This window comes from Sparassis crispa (assembly GCF_003851025.1).
Source record: "Sparassis crispa DNA, contig_000005F, whole genome shotgun sequence".
Lineage (NCBI taxonomy): Eukaryota > Fungi > Basidiomycota > Agaricomycetes > Polyporales > Sparassidaceae > Sparassis > Sparassis crispa.
In genome coordinates, this window is record NW_020939752.1 from 639,932 (window position 1) to 659,740 (window position 19,809).

The window sequence follows — 19,809 nt, forward strand, 5'->3', positions numbered from 1 at the left end:
AGAATCTCACACAGCTTCCACCGCAACTGACCGAGCACGATGCACTGAAGTTTCTCCTCTTCTGTCTTTGGTATCCAAGTCTCGTAGCCGCCAGTGCCTCATGTTGCTAGTCGCCCGTCGTCCTGCTCTCCTTAAAGGCGCACGGTGCCCAGCCGTTTCTCTGGGATTCTGACTTGATCCTAACGCTGCACGCCATGTCTTCAAACCCCGTAAGCCCCGTATTCGGTATTAACTCCATCGCCGAGGTCGACGCTCTCATCGCAAGCGGCAATGTGCCCTCGTCAGCTACCTCGAGGCTCGGCGCATTCGAGCACCGGTTCCTCGAGCAGTCGGACGCGTACCGTCGCCTGCTGCACATGAAGTTCCTCTACCGGGCGTCCTCCGACGTCGACGACCAGTACGTAGAGCGGCGCAATATCCACCTACAGGACGCGCAGAACCCCTCGCTACTGCACTTGTGGAACTATGAGAAAGCGTTCATGGAGATCAACCGCAATAGCGACAACTGCTTCGGCGGCGGGCGCGTGCACAACTTCCTCGACCTCGGATGCTCCCCGGGCGGTTTTTCCAACTGGCTCATGAAATCCAACAGGAGGGCGCTAGGTGCGGGGATCACGCTCCCCGATGAGGAGGCACGGTTTACGATGCCCCTCGAGCTGTCGACCTTCGGGCCCCGCTACCGAGTGGTGTTTGACAATATCATTACCCTCGTCATGAGAGCCGTCGTGGAAGACAGGAATCCCATCGTGCAGACCCGCGATGACTCCGGCGACGGCGATGATCATGCGCTCTCCTACGATCTGATCATTGCCGGTGCCTTCCCGACGCTGGAGGAGCGGAAGATACCGTGGTGGCTGCGCGCGCAGCTGGTGCTAGCGCAGGTGTTCATCATCATGACCAACCTCGCGCCTGGGGGATCTTGCGTCATGACGATAAACACGAAGGGATTCGCATGGCTGGTGGACGTGATCGGCCTGCTCTACCAGTCCTTCGACTGCGTCACCGCGAGCAAGTCGGGGAAGCTCCACGCGCGCCGGAGCTCGTGCTACCTTGTCTGCAGAGGTTTCCAGGCGACGGAGGAGGAGCTACTGCTCTACACAGGCCGTTTGCGGAAGACGCTGAAGCAGCTGGACGATATGTCGATCGCATCTCGCGTGGAAGGGCAGGGCGTGGACACGAGGCTGGGTGTGGACTTTGGTCCAGTGAGGATCGGGAACCCCGAGAGCCTCTCCCTGGTTTTTGGGGAGTCCGAAGCTCACTTCCTCGAGATGGGGCTCGACAAGATCATTCTTGGTCTTTTCGAGCCCCTGTGGATCATCCAGTATAATGCGATCCGCGCTGATTTCAAGCAAATCTTGAAGAAGGTGTATGGAGGTGAGCGGACTGATCTCTCAAAAGTCATCTCTTTGACATAGTCGTCATCTGCAGCTCCGTCGGACGCCGAACAGAACAGTAGTACGTCGGAGGATGCGGCCCAGCTGGGTAGTCCGTCTTCATCTCCTCCTTCTCCCTCGAGATGGCGCCCACGCCGCCCGTCGATCCCTGTATCGGCCTTCCCTTCTCAACCCACTAGTGCTTTTTTGGGCGGCAGCAGCAACAAATCAGGATCTCCGAGCACTCCGCTCAACGGGTCGTCCTCGCCTTACACGCCGCCGAACTCGCCATATGTGCCCAAGTGGCGCCCGCCTCAGCGTAGGATGTCGACGGCGGGGAACCGCACAGACAATCGGGAATGGCGAAAGCCTGCAGAAGAAAGACTCGATGCGGCTGCAGAGCCTCAAGATAATGTTATTGCCCCCAATCTATTTGGTCGCAAGCGCGGCCACACCGTCAGCTCCAGCGTCGGCAGCGTCAACAGCGTCAACAGTGCCGCCGATGCTAGTGTGTGGTGGAGAAAGTGAAGGAGGCCAGGTTTTTGGATTTGTCAGGATTTCAGGAATGGTTTTGTTTTGCACATCTCATCTCTTTATATTTGCTCTGATGTTGCTCTCGACGCTTCGGATTTCCATCGTGTTCTGCCTGTTATTGTAGTCCATTTGTACCCATATACAATCTGCTCGATGTCTATTCAGTTTGTGTGGACGATATCTGTAACAGTCGGCAGATTCGAGTTCTGACTAACCGGGGCGGCCCTACCCGATATGGGGCTCTCTTAACTTGTCCGTACTCCGCGAGGTGGTGGCAGATGCACGACCACTACACGTTCCCTATCCACCTCTGTTATATTCTCTCACCTTGATTTATCAACTATTCTATAACATAATGGCCTCGGACTCTACATTTTCTCCAACCCCTTTCAGTCCTTTCTCCTCTTACTCTGTAGCAAGCGGGGCAACTTCTGATGGTAAGTACCACATCCAAGCTCTCTCCTGATATCTCCCGCTTATTGGGCGTGGTGGCTACCATAGATGCACCAGATCTTGGTGCTTTTACGACCGTATTTCGTGCTCTGAATACCTTTCAGCCTCGCACAGGGCCGATACCTATCGCAGAGGTCGAGAGTGTGACTCCGACCTCTTCTTTCGCTTTTTCGCCCTCCGATTATGACTCTGAGATAACCGGCGGGTCCACTGTGTGGTCCCGACCGCCGATTGCTTCATATCTCTCGTACTCATCCCCGGACAGTGCGCCCCGGGCCCGCTCGTTACCCCGGTCGGACACAGACTCCACAGCTTCGGATGTGGACGGAACAGATGTACCCGACGGAGAAGAAGATGGGGAAGAAGATGGGGAGGGTGTCGAGATAGTCGACATCGACGTGGTCGACCAGCCCTCGCTAGGGCTGCTCGATGAGGCGCTGGGCTTCATTGCCGCCGAGCGGGCGCGCTTTGTCGCACAGCGTGACATAGGCGGCATGAGGAGCAGTGCCTCGGCCACGACCACACATACAACCACGGCCTCGGACAGTGTCTGGCGACACGCCGTCCAGCCGCGTCGGAAGCGACGACGAAAGAAGAACCGGTCGGTGCAGGAGGTATCTCGAGTACGGGGTGCTGTGGAGGACGAGGACGCTAACACCGAAACTGTCGTGCCACAACCGGGCGATGATGATGCGTCCGAGTCGTCTTCTTCACAGGAAGGACCATCTTCTCTTCTATTCCAAGCTGTCCACGTCGGCCTGCAACCGAATGGCAAGGAGCGACGACGGCTCCAATCGGCGGCGGTGGAGAAGCCGCGATTACACCATAGCAAGTCCACGCCGACGTTGCGCCTGCGGGTATCGATACCCTTTGACGCGCGCATCATACAACTGCGCACGCTCGCACACAAGCTGCGGCTCTTTTTTCCAGAGGACGCGGCGACGCTCTCGTCGATCCTCTCACTCAACAATCCAGAGAGCTCGGATTCCTCTTCATCCTCGTTTGTCGACCCACGCGGGCCCGTCCCGCAGTCGCAGGACACGCTCATTCATGTGTTCATCGATCATTCCAACATTCTCATCGGTTTCGTGACGTACCTCAAACGCCACCTACACCACCTCATACGCAAGGCCGGCAAGCATGCGCATATGTCGCACGCTGCGCTCGCACTCATTCTCGAGCGTGGCCGCCCGATCACTCGCCGCGTGCTCGTTGCTTCATCTCCACTCTACCAGCCGATGGAGTCCGCCGTCCAGCTAGGCTACGAAGTCCGCGTCTACGCGCGCGTGCCCGACACCGGCGACGGCGCGGACCGCCAGCCGCGCGAACCGGAACGCGAGCGTGAGCTGCAGAACCCCAACGGCGATAACGTGCATCCACCGTTCAAGGGCCGCGGCCGCAAGCCCGCGATACCCTACAACCACTCGCGGGGCCAGCCAAATGGGCATTCGCACAAGAGCTCGATCGGCGGCGGCGGGACGTCGACCGAGTCCGAACCGGGGGCAGGCACGGGGACGGGGGCGACTAGCAGTAGCAGCGGCAATGGCAACGGCAACAACGCTCGCGTCCGCTATCGCGAGCAGGGCGTAGACGAACTATTGCAGCTGAAGCTCCACCAGGCGATCGCCGCGGCGGATGCGGTCCCGCCAGGTGCGACGATCGTGCTCGCGACAGGTGACGGGAACGTCGGACAGTTTAACGAGGAAGGGTTCCTCGGGTGCGTGCGTACGGCGCTGAAGAAGGGGTGGCGCGTGGAGCTCTATGCGTGGGAGGGCGGGCTGAGCAAGGCGTGGATGCGCGAGTTCGGAGAGGGTCCGTACGCTGGGAGGTTTGGGATCCATATGCTTGACCGGTTTGCGCAGGACTTGCTTGAGATTTGATTCGATGCGGATGAAGAGGAGGGTGTTCGCTAGATCGTTTGGATTTGTTGCTTCCTCGATATATCCCGTGTGGTGAAGGTGATGGTCAGCTTGTATACATCGGTCGTGTCATTGTTGTTATCGTGTGTTCTCGCATATCTGTATGACCCGCATATTTTGTAGCCACAGATGAGTATTTACTGTAATTATTAAACGCCAGAAGTTCTACTTTTTTTTTGAAGCAGGAGCCAAGCGGGACGTTAATATTTTAATGCGCGTTAACGTCCTCACATGTACACCTGCAGAGTTGAACGTTGAATCCAGACACGGCAGAGAACGAGGCTGTCTATGGCAGTAGCATACACCTGGAATTCGCAGTGGTATGTTCATGCACGAGACACAAGTACTGATGCGAAGAATGCTAAGTATGATATTCTACTGTCGTATGAATGAAGGTCGGTGTATACATTAGCGTGCAACCTGCCATGTGCACAACAGGTAGGCCAACCAATAAGTTATAATGTCGTTATCAAGATGATGCGCTGTAAATATGTTAACGTGCCGTGCGTTGTGGAAAATTGCAATTGAGAAGTCGAGTCCGCTTTGAATATAATGCAGGGGGGTAAAGCGTAACTGTCATGCATGACGAGTAATCTTGCCGTATATCACCGTTTTATCGTGAGCACCAGATATGGGGCAGGGTCGTGGCAGAGCGCCTAGACGACGCAGAGCGCGGCTTGCATGTGCGAGTAGCCGCGCTGCATCCACTCGTCGGGGGAGACACGCTCGATGCCCTGTACCATGGGGTCGGCGAGGACTGTGTCATTGAGCGGGGAGAACGCCCAGACTGACGGGTCCGGCACGGGCAGCGCCGTCAGTGCCCGAAGCTCGTTGCCTGTGACGAAAGGGGTGTCAGCGTGCAGAGCGCAGGTGGAGCGGGGATGACAACTAACGGATGATATTGTGTGTGAAATGGTCCATGTTCTGTATAGAACGTCAGTGGGGCGCGCTTCAGGTATGCGTTCAGTGCTCACCAAGTCATTTTTATCGTAGCCTTGACGAAATTGAAATAAATACAGCACTCCAGTAGAGAAAAACGAGGAAAGCACTAACCAAATGGATCTAGAACACAAGGCAAATGTCAGACAAACTTCGAATGAACGGCAACCGCACATACTCACTTTCAATTTCCTCGCCAGCAAACAGGAAGCCAAAGAAGATGAAGCTCTATATCAAGAATCAAAATCATCAGACCTAGGTGACACCACGGGATATAAACAGCATGACCAACGCACCAGCAGGCAGGTAGCCGGGATAGTGAGCCATCCGAGAGGATCCCAGATCTGGAACGGCTGTTGCTCATGGTCAGCAAAGCTCGGACAGCACATTATTGAATGTCGGGCATACCAGGAAGAAACAGTATAGGGTAGTCACAGTCCACAAGTGTACGCGATATCTATTAGCAATAGAAGGGTCAGAATGCTAACAAGCAGCACCGGATGCTGGGCATACGAAAAAGGAATCGGCGTAGTCAGGATCCGCTCGAGTCCAGTGAGCGCATCCACAAGTTGCCCGAGGGCGTTGAGGAGGTTGGCTGCATGGACGGTTAGACCCTTCTTGATCAGAAGGGTTGATGAGCACTCACTCGAGGTGGGGGCATCAATTGCCTTGCGAGTCTGCAGTGCAGCGACATACGAGCTCTGGCGGAACACGTAAATGCAAGTTCTTAGCATCGTGTAGATTTGAATACATACGAGATACAGAGAAATCTCCAAAGGCAGATTGTGCGTCTTGGTCTCACGCTGCATCTTCGCCCGCAGACGAGCCGCCCTTTTACCCTATATTTAATTGATCAGCAAATTAACATCACTCTCGCAAGCAACAACAGACCTTTACATCCTTTCCCGCTTCCGTAAGTCGGCCAACGAACAGCGAGAACGGAAACACGTCGAAAAGGTGGAACCGGGGCGGATTGCGCGCGGGTAGCAGGAAACCATCCTCGGTGGCGCTAGTCACTACCCCAAGATTCTTCTCCTTGTCCGACAGCGACTTGGTGGCAGAGTTTACACGAATGTCCAAAAACGCTGTCCTGTTGGACGACTTGGCCGTGACCGGCAGTGGGAGGTGCGCCCCGCGCGCTACCGCTGAGCTCACGGGGTTGCCGGAAGTCGGAGCCTCCGGGCTGCGCAGCGAAGTCACGTCAGACAGACGACCGTTCTCACTATCGCTCGGAATCGGCGACCCCGACGTCTCGGAGATGTCTACCGCAGAGGGCAGCCCCGCGGGAAGCGCATAAGATGGCAGAAACTTGACCAAGTGATAGAGATCGACGTAGTAGAGGCCCTCCTCGCCGCGCAGGTAATGCTTCACAGCGACTGCGAACGCCTCGACGAGGTTAATCGCTGTCTTCTTCTCAATGAGCACACGCTGCTTGCGCTGTTCGACTGTGGATTTGTCGTCCGCGCCAGTTGGCATCATCTCTGAGACTTGGAGATCAATGAGTGGAACTTGGAGGTGTGCTGCACAGACCGTACCTGGTACGTGGAACCAGGTCGTGCGAGCAAACGTACGGCTGGCGAGTACGATCTGTGACCAGAGCTTTCTGCCTTCGTTGTAGCGTTCAAAACTGGACGTCGTCCTGTACGATACCACGAAACCGAGGACGGTACCGATACTGTCAAGTAACCATGTGTGAGAACCATACCGAAGCAGGCAGAGAAGCGATTAATGAAAGTCAAACGCGAGCGCTCTCAACATGGGAGATACACTCAATGATTATTCGCGCACACATTCTGCACCTTTCCGAATGTTGTGGGCCCCTCCCCTCGGTCCGCGCGCCTCATTTCAGATCACAGAGACCCCAACATCCCGCAAATATACGAGAAATGCACACTCACACAGTCAATAGGGTACTCTGTATGCCCACATTATGCACAAAATGGCTGATACACGAGATCGCCGTTGCCCAGCCTGTGAAGAAGACCAGGAGAGGCCAACACCTGACGATTGCGGTCGCAGATAGCGCATTCAAGAACTGCCAGAAGACTCCCCCGCGTTTCGCAGCAAACGGGTCGACCGCATGCATGAACGACGAGTCCATTTTGCGCGATTTACTAGTACGGACTCAACAAAAGCCTAAGCAAAACGTCAAACCACAGCTGAAAGAATGAGAAGGAGAGAGAAAGGAAGGAGAGAAAGTGAGTTTGCAAAGCGGTAGTTAAGGAGCAGCTCTCTAGCGCCCAATGATCGCTAGTACTGCCCGCCCGACATCCTCTTGGCGAATTGAAATCATTGGTTTCGTGATCAGTGCATTGGCGAATGGGCCCTGTTTCAGCCCATCCTGCTCGCCGATGCTGGACCGTTGTAATGGGAAATACGTCTAACCATCTATACCGACAGATCGACCTTCGGAGATCCCATGCTCATGGAAATTTGAAGACAATTTCACTCCAGTGACCGCAATGGCAGAAATAGAGGATGGTGACTCAAAACTTGTTCCTGCAGCTGGTGGAATTATCGGTGGTCATTTACATGAAATCACGCACAGCAACAAAAGGCATCGACACTTTGCAACTCCCAAGTCTCAGATCTACGGCCCTGGCAGACACTCACTGTTCATCCTGCGGGTCGCTGTCGGGTCAAGGCTCCGGTATATGTATAACTTCCGACAACGGGGTGCAAAGCACGGGTAAGGAAGGGCAAGACGACGCTGGGTAAGCTTCGGCACTGCTGTACCCCGAGGTTTCAGGTCAGGTCTTGTCGCAAAAGAAACTTCGGCTTCGGCCTGGATTTAACGACCACTTCGTATGGCTCTGAGGTCCACAGAGACTTGGACTAGGCCTGGCGGCGGTAAGTGTTCCTTGAAACAGCTGGGCCAACAACATCAACGACATCATCCCGGCACGCACACATGGCATGGGCGGGGTGCTGCAAAGATCATTATCACCGGTTGGAAGACCAACGCCAAGACGTTGGAACGAGGTAGTCTCCCGTAGGGATCCCGCAAATAGTGACTTTGTTGAGAGGGGGAGGACGATCACGATACAGATCATGTTCACTGACACGACTAGGATCACTAGCACTGCATGAATAGCTGTTGTGAAGATGCGCACAGCCTGCAGACCGCCAGATGTCGAAACAGATGAAGTCACAATAAAATCTAACTGATAAGAGTAAGACCTTATACGGTTCGACTCAGGCAGACCAGAAGAAGCTGCAGCAACTTGAGGACGCAGGGCCAGGCTAGGGCGGCGTATAAGTGCCTGCCCTGTTACAATGGTATCTAATGGCATTAGAACAATTAAGTAATTTAGCTACTAATATATGGTAAGAGCTGTTGTAGCGGCGGATTACGATCCGATAACAAAGTTTGCTCACGGGAAGCCTGTCGAACGTCATTCTCGTCTACGAGTCAGATCTTGATAAAACGGATGCACCTGCGAGGTGCTAGAGTCCATCCTTTTTGTCTTACTTCATATCTTCGTCGTCCTTCGTCTTTCTGCTCTCAAATCCGTCGTAATCATCTGGACATGGCCAATATCGAGGTCAATAAGACCGCCCACCCGTTCGACAAGGCGCGGCTGGAAGCGCTGCTCAACCGCCGATTCTTCTACGCGCCTGCTTTCGAGATTTATGGCGGTGAGTGTCAAGTAGAGCTCCACGAATAAGTTTCCTCTTTCGTTACAACCTGGGTTATTTTCTGGTGAAGAACTCGAGGTCGGAATTCGTCGGTGAATTACTGCCTATATGCGTGCCGTATGGATGCCTTTAGACAGGTCTGCGATGGCGTTCCGACGGACAGGTAGCGCGGTCTACTCAACAGCAGCTCGAGAGAGGGCCCTTTGACTGTTTCGAGATCTTGCTGTCTTGTTGAGTTGCAGATGCCCCCTGCATATCCTTCAACGTGTCTGATCCGTATGCGGATAAAAGAGGCCCTTAAATTAGGTCAATCTCCCCCTCATGAGGACAAGAAGAGTGTCATCTCGGTGCACTCCCAGGTCGCCCGTGCGGACAGAGTTGGTTCCTACCAGTTCGGTTCACAACGTACCTCGGCCCGGATAAAACGGGGTTGGACAGCGGCCGGAGAGAGTCCACTGTACCTAGCAGGGAGCTGATGGGTACGAGCTCCCGTCTACCACTGACGGGTGGTTATTTTTCGGTGTCGTATCGCTGGCAGACAAGACCCCCGATTTTTACTTGCCATATCCTATACGTGGGCGATTTGGGTTAAGTGGCCAAGATTTGGCTATCTCATATCCATTCTCTTGCAGCCTATGCAGGGGACCTTGTTACAGCTGAAAACGGTTCCAGGCTTCGCACACATAAATGTGTGTGCGGAGACTTTGCCAATAACTATAAAGAACACAGCTTGAAAAGTGCCCTTTCTGACCCCACTGGGGTATTACCCGGTGAAAAATTCGGCGGGACTTATTTCCGGAGCTCTAGCACTGTCAAGTGACCGAAGTGATTGTTTCTCGTTCTGACAATGGCACAGGTGTCGCGGGTCTGTATGATTATGGCCCCCCCGGTTCGTCGCTGCAGAGCAATATCATTGCAGAATGGCGGAGACACTTCATAATCGAGGAACACATGCTCGAGCTCGATACCACCATCATGACCCCCGCTCCAGTTTTCGAGACGTCCGGCCATGTTGCACGTTTCGCCGACTGGATGGTGAAAGATCTGAAGACCGGCGAGGTTCTTCGCGCGGACCACCTCGTCAAAAATGTTCTCAGTGATCGCCTCCTCGGAGACCAGGAAGCTCGCGGGTTGGCTGCGCAGCCTATGAAGGAAGACGACAAAAAGAAAAAGAAGAAGAAGGAAAAGGCGCAACCCAACGTGGTGCAGCTTCCCGACGTGGTCGTCGCGGAATACGAGCACATTCTGGCGCAGGTAAGTAAAGCGCAACCGGTCTGGGGGTTCGTATCACACATGCTTCTTTGTTCTGAGAATGCGCCTTGCATGCTCTATTACCTTACCCATGCGGAAGCCCCGACAGATGTTCTCCCAGACACGCGGCATACTCTTCTCTGCAGAGATGCATCCTGCGGGCCTGAGCCTAGTCCGCACGAAGTCTTCTTTACATGGCCTGATTAGCTCTGCTCAAGGCCCTGGAATTCGAGTTTCCTCGACAACCAGTCAATGCGAACACCGCTTTCTTTGATTGCCGGCTAATATCTTGATCTCATGACAGTTGGACAATTACTCTGGTCCTGAGCTGGGGGAGCTCTGCCAGAAGCACAAAATCACCAATCCAGATTCGGGCAACGAGGTGTCAGAACCGCAGCTATTCAATCTGATGTTCGCGAGCAGCATCGGCCCCACTGGGCAGCACCCTGGGTGAGTGCGCACCCTTTCTTTCTGCCCCTCTTCCGCCGTTCCACCGCGGGCGTCCGGTGTCTCATGCCACTCCGCAGGTATCTTCGGCCAGAAACAGCGCAGGGGCACTTTCTGAACTTCTCGCGGCTGCTCGAGTTCAACAACGGGCGGGTGCCATTCGCGTCTGCTCAAATTGGGCGGGCGTTCCGGAACGAAATATCGCCACGCGCGGGGCTGCTGCGCGTGCGCGAATTTACGATGGCGGAGATCGAGCACTACGTCGACCCCGAGGACAAGCGGCATGCGCGGTTCGCAGACGTGCGGGACATCGTCCTCGGTCTGCTGGACCGGCACGTGCAAACCGCCGGGAGCACGCAGGTCACGCCGATGCGCGTGGGCGAGGCGGTGGACAAGGGAATCATTGCGAACGAGACGTTGGGCTACTTCCTCGCGCGAATCTGGCTGTTCCTCACGAAGATCGGCATCAACCCCAGAAGGCTGCGCTTCCGTCAGCACATGGCGAATGAGATGGCCCACTACGCGACGGATTGCTGGGATGCTGAGATCGAAAACTCCACCGGGTGGACGGAGTGCGTGGGGTGCGCCGACCGCGCGGCGTACGACCTGTCCGTGCATTCTCAGAGAACCGGCCACCCGCTCGTCGTGCGACAGGCGTTGAAGGAACCGGTTGTCACGGAGAGATTGGTTGCTGAATTCAACAAGAAAAACTTGGGAAAGCAGCATGGCAAGGACTCGGTGGTGATCCAGACCGCTGTTGAAAACCTGGATGAGGTCATGTTGGAGAGACTGAAGGACGAGTTGACGCAGGGGTAAGGCACCATTTGAGCACCCTCATTCTTGAACTGCACTCACATGAAACACAAGCAGGCCTAGTACCATCACGTCTTCTGACGGCAGGGAATTCAAGCTGACTTCTGACCTTCTGACCATCGAACGGAAGACATTCAAGCAATCAGGTATGCAGTTATGGCCAGTCGCATGCACCGTCATCTGACCCGCTCAATACAGTCCGCGAATTTATTCCCAACGTCATCGAGCCTTCCTTCGGTCTCGGTCGCATTCTATACACACTGCTAGAGCACAGTTTTTGGAGTCGGGAACAAGATGTCGAGCGTGGGGTGAGCGTTTAGACGGGTTCTCATGCGCTCATGCACAGTTCACACTTACCGCACGCCATGCCATCCAGGTGCTCTCCCTGCCCACTGTCGTGGCTCCCACCAAGGTTTTGATTGTCCCATTGAGCGCAAAGGAAGAGTTCGATCCGCTTGTTCAGGAAGTCTGTGAGTAACTGCCGGGTCAGCTGCACCTCTGTCGCCGGCATTAACATGCTACCATCTGTGTTGCGCAGCCACGAAGTTGCGCAAGGCGGGTGTGTTCTCTCGTGTGGATGACTCGAATACATCAATTGGAAAACGTTATGCCCGTAACGACGAGCTGGGCACACCCTTTGGCCTGACGCTCGACTTCGCCTGTGCGTCTCTTTTTCTCATATTACAGACCACGGGCGCGCCATCCTGACCTTTCACATCTCGCGCTCAGCTGTGCAAAACCGTACGATGACTCTCCGGTGAGTTTGCTCATTCCGATTTGATCACAGAGGGGGCACCATAGCCGTTCTGTTCCCGGTGCCAGCAAGCCCGCGGCATCGAGAGCGGCTCGCGCACATGCCGATTCCTGCCCCATGCAATTCGTGACTGATGGAGCGTGCTTACAGCGAACGTGATACGACCGGACAGCTCATTGGTCCCATCGACGAGGTTATAGCCACGGTGACCGAGCTCGTTCAAGGCAGCATCGACTGGGCGGAGGCCTGCCGGAGATTACCAGCTTACGATGGCGTGCAGGCTGTCGATTGATGCCTTGGCGCGTCCTGGCTTCAGCTTGGGATGTATCGATGCGATGGCGGCGTGCAGCGCAGGACGAGGGGCGCGCGAGGGGGCGTTGCGATGGCTGATGCAGATTAGAAGCGAGTGCGTGGGTTCGTCGAGCTCGTCATTGCTCATGAGACCGGTGCTGTGCGTGTTAGAATCTGGGTGAGGCAGAAGTGGAATCAATGTGCTTCGTCATCCTGACAGCGGGTGACATACCCTCATCGTCATCGCAGCAATCGCGCATCGGAGCGCGCGACGGAACGTGCTGTTCGTTCCTTGCTCTTCGGTGAGAGGCGCGATAAGTAATTGTTCGTTTTGATGCGCGGCGGCCAGCGGTCCAATATTATACGTCCACGACGCCGACCTGGCTTGGGGGTGATGGCGGTTTGTTGGCCGGCGCGGCAGTTGACGGGCTTCGCCGCAGCGGCTGACGGAGGTGACAGAATATGGGCGGACAAGAAAGTCAGGGCGGGCCCGAGCGAGGGGCAGGTCGCGCCCGAGTTTCAGTTATGGTTATGATAGTGTTCTTGCCACCCTGTCAGGTTACGTGACGGCGACGATGGAGAACGCGAACGTTTACGCGAGAGATTGGTGCGCGTCGCATATGGTCCTATCTGCTTTCCGTTCCCTTACGCGATATGAAGGGGCGGAAAGGTCCCCACGGGCGCGATGTAAGTAAGCATTAATATATGCCGGCGAGCAGTGAGCAGTTCCGCCACAATCTCCGGGAGTCGCGCTCGGAAACATTTATCGTGTGCGCGATCTCACAATCGCGAGCGCGCGCGGTTGTAGATCGAAGTGGGCAGAAAACGCTGCGGAAGGCGCTGGGTGCTCGTTCATCAGCACACCAAAGTACAAGTATCGGTCGCGGTCAGCAGACGCGCCGCGGTGAGGTAACCCCCGCGCGTCGTGAGAGCACGCTCGGAGAAACTGGGTCTGGGATTGCCCCCCACGCGGAAAGAGCTACCGCGGACAAGCGATCTGTGCACGAAGCGCATTCGGATTCAGAGGACGTTCGCCTGCGGAGAAGTTCATTAGAGCTTGTTGCAGCGCGGCGGGAAGTAGCGGGACCGGCCGGCAGCAACCCAATCGCAGGTGCGGCAGCGAAGCGTGGCTGCAAAGGAAGCTCACGTCGTGGAAGCAGGCCTGATTGCGATCAGCGCTGTCTTGGGATATATATGCGACCTGCGTCGCGCGATGGTACTTGTCCTGGGCTATAGCCAGATTACAGCCTCGAGATCGATGGAGGATGGATATTTCAATGACGGTTCGGCGTGTAGCTCACAGTCGGCAACGCAATATACGCGATGGTGTGTCCGAGACGCGGGTCAGTGTTGACTCTGAATGGACACGTAGAGGCAAGCTGGCGGCGACGGATTAAGGGAAGCTCTTGGGAGTTGAATCGCGAAGGCTTCGTGGGAGGACACACATGGCAGCCGGGCGCGTTTGCGCTGCAGACACTGACAGAGGCCGGGGCCAGGGCCACGAGTCGGCGCGTTGTGCACGGACGGACAGCTGACTAGCTTGTGGAGCAAGGGAAGATGCTGCGAAGGGAACTTTGAGCCTGGGCTGGGATGCTGGATGCTCAAGTGCCACCGACACGGCATTGAGAACAAGGTTCGATGAGACCTAGCAAACTCTGGTGCTGGACGAACGGCCTACAGTGCTGTACGCGTAAACACCCGCTTCCTGGACATGCATGCGCGCACGCATCGATACTGCAAGGAGCTTCTTACCACAGGCGCGAGACTGGGTATTTCAAAGGCCTTCTAAGATCGGTAGACGCGCACATATATCTGTACTGCTCGGGAAGTATCTGGCAGTCAGGACGCGGGGCGGGCATCGAGCTAGTTGAGAAACCCGGCTCCCATACAAGAGGAAGTTCTTGAGGGCTTTCAATAGAATTACCCTGTTTCAGAAAAGACATGACCACGTCCTTTTTCTCGCCGTGCTGTGCAGATAGCGGCAGATGACCATAACAGCAGTAGTCGTGGGGCACTTGGACCAGGTGGGTGAAGACATAATATTTGGAGCTTGGCGACAGACGAGGTTCCCATGGGCGTGAGCTTGTATCGAGGCTGGCGAGGCAAGATCTCAGGAAGAGCAGTTTGTACGGCGGAGCGCCGTGGGGTCTTATGATCCTAAACGAGATGGGCAGCAGTCGCGCGAGGAGAACCTGAATGGGAATGGTGGATCACGCTGCATGTTGGGAGAAAGCTGTAGGAGATCGCGAGATCGCGAGTGAATTGTAGGGAAATGGACTGGACCGAGAGCGGTTGCATCATCGCAGCGAGCGTAAATACGTTATTAGAGCACGGGCTATCTCGCCTTGAGGCGGGGTTTGGCATCATCATGTGGGGTGGAAGAGTTATGTACATGGCAGTCGGCTTGTCGGAAGGAGAGTATCAAGCCCGTTATCTCGAGCACACCGACAGTCTCTGCGGCAGGAGAGACAGCCCGCGGCAGCGCCCGGCTCGCACGGTCAGGTATACAATATAATTATTGCCATGCCAGGCCGGTTGGCAGGGCGTACGGCCGGAATTGGGCGGGTTTCCGGCCGGCCTGGGATAATAGGATTGCAGAGGATTGCAGGTGTGCATTGGCTGGAGAAGAGGATTTCAAACGGGTCGGTGATTGGACGATGAGACTGAACACGCGTCGCATCTTCGCAGCGCGAAGATGACCGATTTACTGCGATTCCGATGCATTTTTAAAAGTATACGCGAGATGAAGACCGGAATAGTCGCGCGCGAAGGCCTGAGCCTGGGCCCCTTCCTCTATAAAGCCCACCCCCTTCATCTCTTTTCCTTCCGTCGTCGCACTGTCGCGTCTCAGCCCACCGCACGTTCTACAGACGTCCTACAGACTGCCCTTCCTCTCCCTATCTCTTCAATTAATTTCTTTTCCTCTATGTCTTCCACCCACAAGTCTTCCGCCGCCTCGTCCACGTCCTCGAGCGGGTCGACGACCCCAGAGCAGCTCATCGCGCTCCCGAGCCTCTCGTGCTCCCTCTCCTCTCTACCACAAGCCAAAAGCGTGGACAGCGTCTCGCTCCACCCCTCCATGTCGGCCCAGCGCGCGGCAGAGAGTGAAGCGAAGGTAACTAGACGCAATCCTATATTGCCAGACCCGAGTAGTAATCTCCTTTGTACTCAGTTGAGAAAAGCCTTGTCCAAGTCTGCTGCTTCACATAGCAGCGGCCTGCCCCCCACATACGTGCCTGCTGTGCGTGCCTTTGAGTTCGACTGAGTCTCGAGGCGCAGTGCTGACAGAGGGTCGTATCGTCTGTCCAGTCCGTGCCTCAGCAGTACTCGCCTGGCAACAATTCTCCGCCACTGATGATGCGCAAGCCAGTGAGTCCGGTATGCCCTGTCTGTCCCTGGACGCGTCTGACACTTTGCGCACAGACAAAAAAGATCGCAGTCTAGGCGACACACACATAGATGACTCGTTCCTTCTGTTTTATTCCTCTGGGACTTTGCAGTTCTACTATGCTGCTCCACACATACGTCACCAAAAGCTTTTCTCTCGCACTCTCGTCCCTCGCTCTGCATCACTAGACGTTCCGTACTACCTTAGTTGTATATCCTCATCGCACGGCATCGATATCCTCTCCCTTCTTGCATCTCTCTCCCCTCTACCTGCATGCGCTCGTCCGCTCACTCTACCCTTCTCGCACTGCCTGGGCTTCTGGTATCTAACTCGTTGCATTCTGTGTCATTACTGTTATCCTCAATGGAACCAATCAGTGGGTCTGCTGCATCGGAAACTTTCGAACGCTGTAACTGAGACTAAGCCATGGCTGGACAACCCGCTCGTCTGCGCGCTCGGAGTCGGTTGGAAGCGCGAGGACATTCATTACCGTGCCATGGCACCGGACACGTGCACCGATTTATGGAGATGCGTCCGCAAGTTGCGCTCGGCTAGTTCCCCTTTGTCTGCGACGAGCATGGGTAGCTCGCATTCTAGCGCAAGCCACGTATCACCCCAGATTGATAACAACCGCACCTGACACACATTGAGGGTGTTCCAATCAAGACCAGGCCAACAGCGGTATGATCAAGCTGAGCTATCAACTCGCACTATCATCCACCATGCTCACTCGCCGCGCTCCGCGAGACGCAAGATATCCAATGCCGGGAGCGGAGAGGAACGTTGGTTGCGTTGATTTGTGCTGACTTCTGATAGGTGCGCGTGTGCGGTGAATGTTCCGACCCCTCTTTCATCTTCGAGCGCTGCCCATGCGTCGCCCGTCAAGATCCGCCAGCGAGCTGCAGGGGTGCTCCAACAACAGCGGCTGCTCCGAGTCCGAGACCGTATCTGGGTAGCGCTGAGAACAATCTGCGCATCGTGTGTATCGGACGACGCGTCCGCAACGATCACGATCCCTAGCAATGCAATCACGACGTCCGGGCATCTCCCGTCTGCGTATTCCATTGTGCCTTCCCGTTCTCTGGATAGTCGGTGATCTCGCCCAGATTCGCTGGGTGAGCAACGGTTCTGCCGCAAAGTCGTGCCAGTCCCGATTTGTTTCCGTGAAGGTGAGTACGTATACAAGACATAAGTACGTGGGTTTGTGCACATCTCGTTACCCCCTGCCTACACGGGCTCTGATGATTTGCGCCTCAGCACGTTGGAGGGTCTCCACGTGTACTGGCGTGCAATTCGTCCGAGTTCCAAATCCAGGCTCGTGGCATTGCGAACCTTGCATCTGCGTTCGCAGCGTCGCATCTCCCCGAGCTCTCCTTCCGCTGCACGATGGGATAACGGGACTGCACGCTCCGGTGCGCCCTCCTATCTATCCGATCGCCTTCTCATCGCGACCAGGGCGGCCTGTTCGTTGCATCTACACCCACGCACGCGCAGACGAAGCTGCGAAGGCCCGGCTCTATAACCTAAACTGTTACGTCAATATCGATGTTCCTGGCCCTCGCGCTGTACAGTATCCCACATTCACGATTCGCGAGTCTGCAAGATCGCTGCAGGTGCCATGCGGGCGGTTTCGGGCTTGCACCGAAGGGGGTACTCGCGTCGCCCCGGGGCGCTCGCGCACGCACGTCGACGCGCAAATTGCTGTCACCGGTGTCGTGCTCTCATCGCGCCGTACAATGTGCGTGATGCCATGATACCAGCTCGACATCACGCTGACACACTTCCCGGTGCGCACAGGCTCATCGCTACTTCCGCTGACGCCGTCCCTCATCGAGCAGACCTGCGCAGATCTTGCCATCCATCCATCAGCCTCTCCTGGGCGAATGGGAACACTCCCGCGATGGCAATTTGTCCCGCGCGGTGCTTCGCTGTCATTGCTAATACCTTATGTCTCTGTTTCGCTGTATTCGCGCAATTGCTTGGAATCCGCAGGACCGCCCAGGGCGTGTTTCTCCGTGCGGCTTTATGAAGGCGAAGCTGGAGAGTTCCTGCTACAGTAAGGAACGACTCACGCAGAGTCACAAAGTTTCGGGGCGAGGGGAACATCCGATCGTACCTCGTCTTCTCTGGAGCTACGCGGGACAATGGAGAGCTCAGAGGTGGGGTCCCAGCTGCCTTCGAACATGCGCCAAGCAGCATGCTCCTTCTCGCATTCAGCACAAGCCTCCGAAGACACATTGCAATGCATTTGTGAAACACACTCTGACCATCTGTGTCGAACCTACTGCAAACGTGCGATAGCACCAACACGCGCTGCACACCGGCCACTCAATCAACGCGACCCAAAACGCTTCTTTCCACTTCTCTCTCGCCAACTGGGCAAGTCGACATCTCGCCCTTCGGCGACCGTTATCCGCCCTATATCCATTGGCTCCTGGGTCGCTCGCGGACGTGGGCGCCACAGATAACGGAGAATCAGGCCAGCAGGCAGGCCATCAGAGTGCACGACTCTGATGCCTCCCCGACGGCGACCGGCGAACGGTGAACGGGAGCAGCAGGCAGGCTTATCTAGGTTCTCTACCGCAGCGCTGAGCCAGTGCGGCCGTATGTGGGAGGAAGGCCTGTGCGCGGTGGGCACTGCTCGTCCATGTTCGTCTCCCGCTGATCCGGGCTCGGACTCGATGCAGCGGTAGATGCACCCCACTCTATCTAGCGAGAACTGCCTCCGAGTCCAACTTTCTGAGAGATATTTATCTTGCGTGTTGGCCCAACTCCACCAATCGGGGGCTGTTGCTACGGCTTTCGGTCCACTGCAGCGGTCCTCGCGCACCCTCTCAGTGTCTGTGTTTTCGGCCGTCTCTGTTATTTCCGTACGTTCCGTGTTTTCCGTCCTTTCCTGGGCGACTTTGTAACATGTGTTTTTTGTTTTGTCAACGCTGTCCAGACTTTCCGTGCCCTCCATACGTTCTGTCATTTTTACGAGTCGTCGCTCTCTCAGACTCTCCCAGGGACGAGGATCGCCAAGGGTAACGTGCTGTGGCATGCATGGCGCATCGCGTCTCGAGTCCGAATGGCATGGCAGGGCTCCCGCGGACTCGTACCTCCCGCACCAAATGCAGGCGATCCTCCTTTCCATATATCGCAAGAAGCAGGGAGAGTGTTAGAGTCTTCAGGCGCTCCAGAACCTGCGCCGGATTTGTGGGCGGCTGTATTCATTCGTTGGTGACGGTGGGGGCATTGTGCACCGGAAGAACGTCAACGCTATACGCAGAGTGCTCCGCCTTAGCTCACGCCGCGCGGTGCATTGCTTCTGGCGCGAGAGACGTAGTCGTGAACAACCCGCGCGCGACGGTGCGCAAGGCCGGGCCCTGGATGTGGCCATCTGTCTGTGCATGGGTCGCGCGTACGGCAGGGCAGATGAGCCTTCCATCGGACGCTCCACTGCTTGGTATTGCGCAAGTCCATGCCATCCTGGATTTTGTCTGTCTCCGTGACCGTATACGTGCGACGGACGGAGTACGTCGCATCGCGATACAGCAACTCCAGCGTCTGATACCAACATCCTTCGTACGTGTACGCGTAACATCAAAGGGGGTGCTTTCATCGGCCCTGGCGGACTCGAAGATATCGCGTAGGGCGCGGAGCATTGGGACCGAGCAGCGTGTCGAGATAACCTGTGGGCGCCAAGGACGAATACCGGTACCGCATCGCATACCGTAGTGTCCGTGCGCAACAAGGAGAAAGGGGGGATCCGTAAAGAACAAGAATGTCCCAGTACACTTTGCTATCCACATGGGATTCATGTGCGGTCGTACGACGTAAATGTCTTCTCCAACGCTGGCACAAGGTTCTAGATCTATTGGGAAATCCTGTTTTCAGTGACTTTCTGCACGAACGCCTCGGCATACTTATGGTGAGTCTTTCGCCTTTCTTTCACATAATGATACCTCATCGACAGTGGTAATTCGGTGTCAACGCAGCTCCGTTACGTCGTAGTCCTGGTCGTCA

At 55.8% G+C, this 19,809-nt stretch overlaps 6 protein-coding genes across 6 annotated transcripts; 4 read left to right on the top strand and 2 right to left on the bottom strand.

Annotated features, from left to right (window-relative positions):
- Positions 1–194: 194 nt before the first annotated feature.
- On the top strand, positions 195–1,901 carry SCP_0602420 (hypothetical protein; the record flags this gene model as incomplete). Its single annotated transcript, XM_027759376.1, has 2 exons — positions 195–1,374; positions 1,429–1,901. 2 exons carry the CDS (start codon positions 195–197, stop codon positions 1,899–1,901), a joined length of 1,653 nt encoding a protein of 550 aa, XP_027615177.1.
- Positions 1,902–2,262: 361 nt separating this feature from the next.
- On the top strand, positions 2,263–4,240 carry SCP_0602430 (hypothetical protein; the record flags this gene model as incomplete). Its single annotated transcript, XM_027759377.1, has 2 exons — positions 2,263–2,344; positions 2,409–4,240. 2 exons carry the CDS (start codon positions 2,263–2,265, stop codon positions 4,238–4,240), a joined length of 1,914 nt encoding a protein of 637 aa, XP_027615178.1.
- Positions 4,241–4,935: 695 nt separating this feature from the next.
- SCP_0602440 (UPF0187-domain-containing protein) lies at positions 4,936–7,319 on the bottom strand (the record flags this gene model as incomplete). The annotated part of the gene is made up of 13 exons (XM_027759378.1): positions 4,936–5,114; positions 5,173–5,203; positions 5,254–5,273; positions 5,333–5,341; positions 5,401–5,446; positions 5,515–5,571; positions 5,627–5,675; positions 5,732–5,813; positions 5,865–5,919; positions 5,974–6,057; positions 6,110–6,699; positions 6,754–6,893; positions 7,117–7,319. 13 exons carry the CDS (start codon positions 7,317–7,319, stop codon positions 4,936–4,938), a joined length of 1,545 nt encoding a protein of 514 aa, XP_027615179.1.
- Positions 7,320–8,748: 1,429 nt separating this feature from the next.
- On the top strand, positions 8,749–12,414 carry SCP_0602450 (Putative glycine--tRNA; the record flags this gene model as incomplete). Its single annotated transcript, XM_027759379.1, has 10 exons — positions 8,749–8,857; positions 9,714–10,111; positions 10,413–10,558; positions 10,636–11,367; positions 11,426–11,514; positions 11,567–11,676; positions 11,745–11,838; positions 11,907–12,029; positions 12,098–12,125; positions 12,273–12,414. 10 exons carry the CDS (start codon positions 8,749–8,751, stop codon positions 12,412–12,414), a joined length of 1,971 nt encoding a protein of 656 aa, XP_027615180.1.
- A 2,742-nt stretch (positions 12,415–15,156) lies between these two features.
- SCP_0602460 (hypothetical protein) lies at positions 15,157–15,857 on the top strand (the record flags this gene model as incomplete). The annotated part of the gene is made up of 4 exons (XM_027759380.1): positions 15,157–15,528; positions 15,586–15,654; positions 15,723–15,782; positions 15,837–15,857. The coding sequence occupies 4 exons, from the start codon at positions 15,157–15,159 to the stop codon at positions 15,855–15,857; spliced, it is 522 nt and encodes a 173-aa protein (XP_027615181.1).
- Positions 15,858–16,527: 670 nt separating this feature from the next.
- Positions 16,528–16,866, bottom strand: SCP_0602470 (hypothetical protein; the record flags this gene model as incomplete). The annotated part of the gene is made up of 1 exon (XM_027759381.1): positions 16,528–16,866. One exon carries the CDS (start codon positions 16,864–16,866, stop codon positions 16,528–16,530), a length of 339 nt encoding a protein of 112 aa, XP_027615182.1.
- Between the last annotated feature and the right edge of the window lie 2,943 nt (positions 16,867–19,809).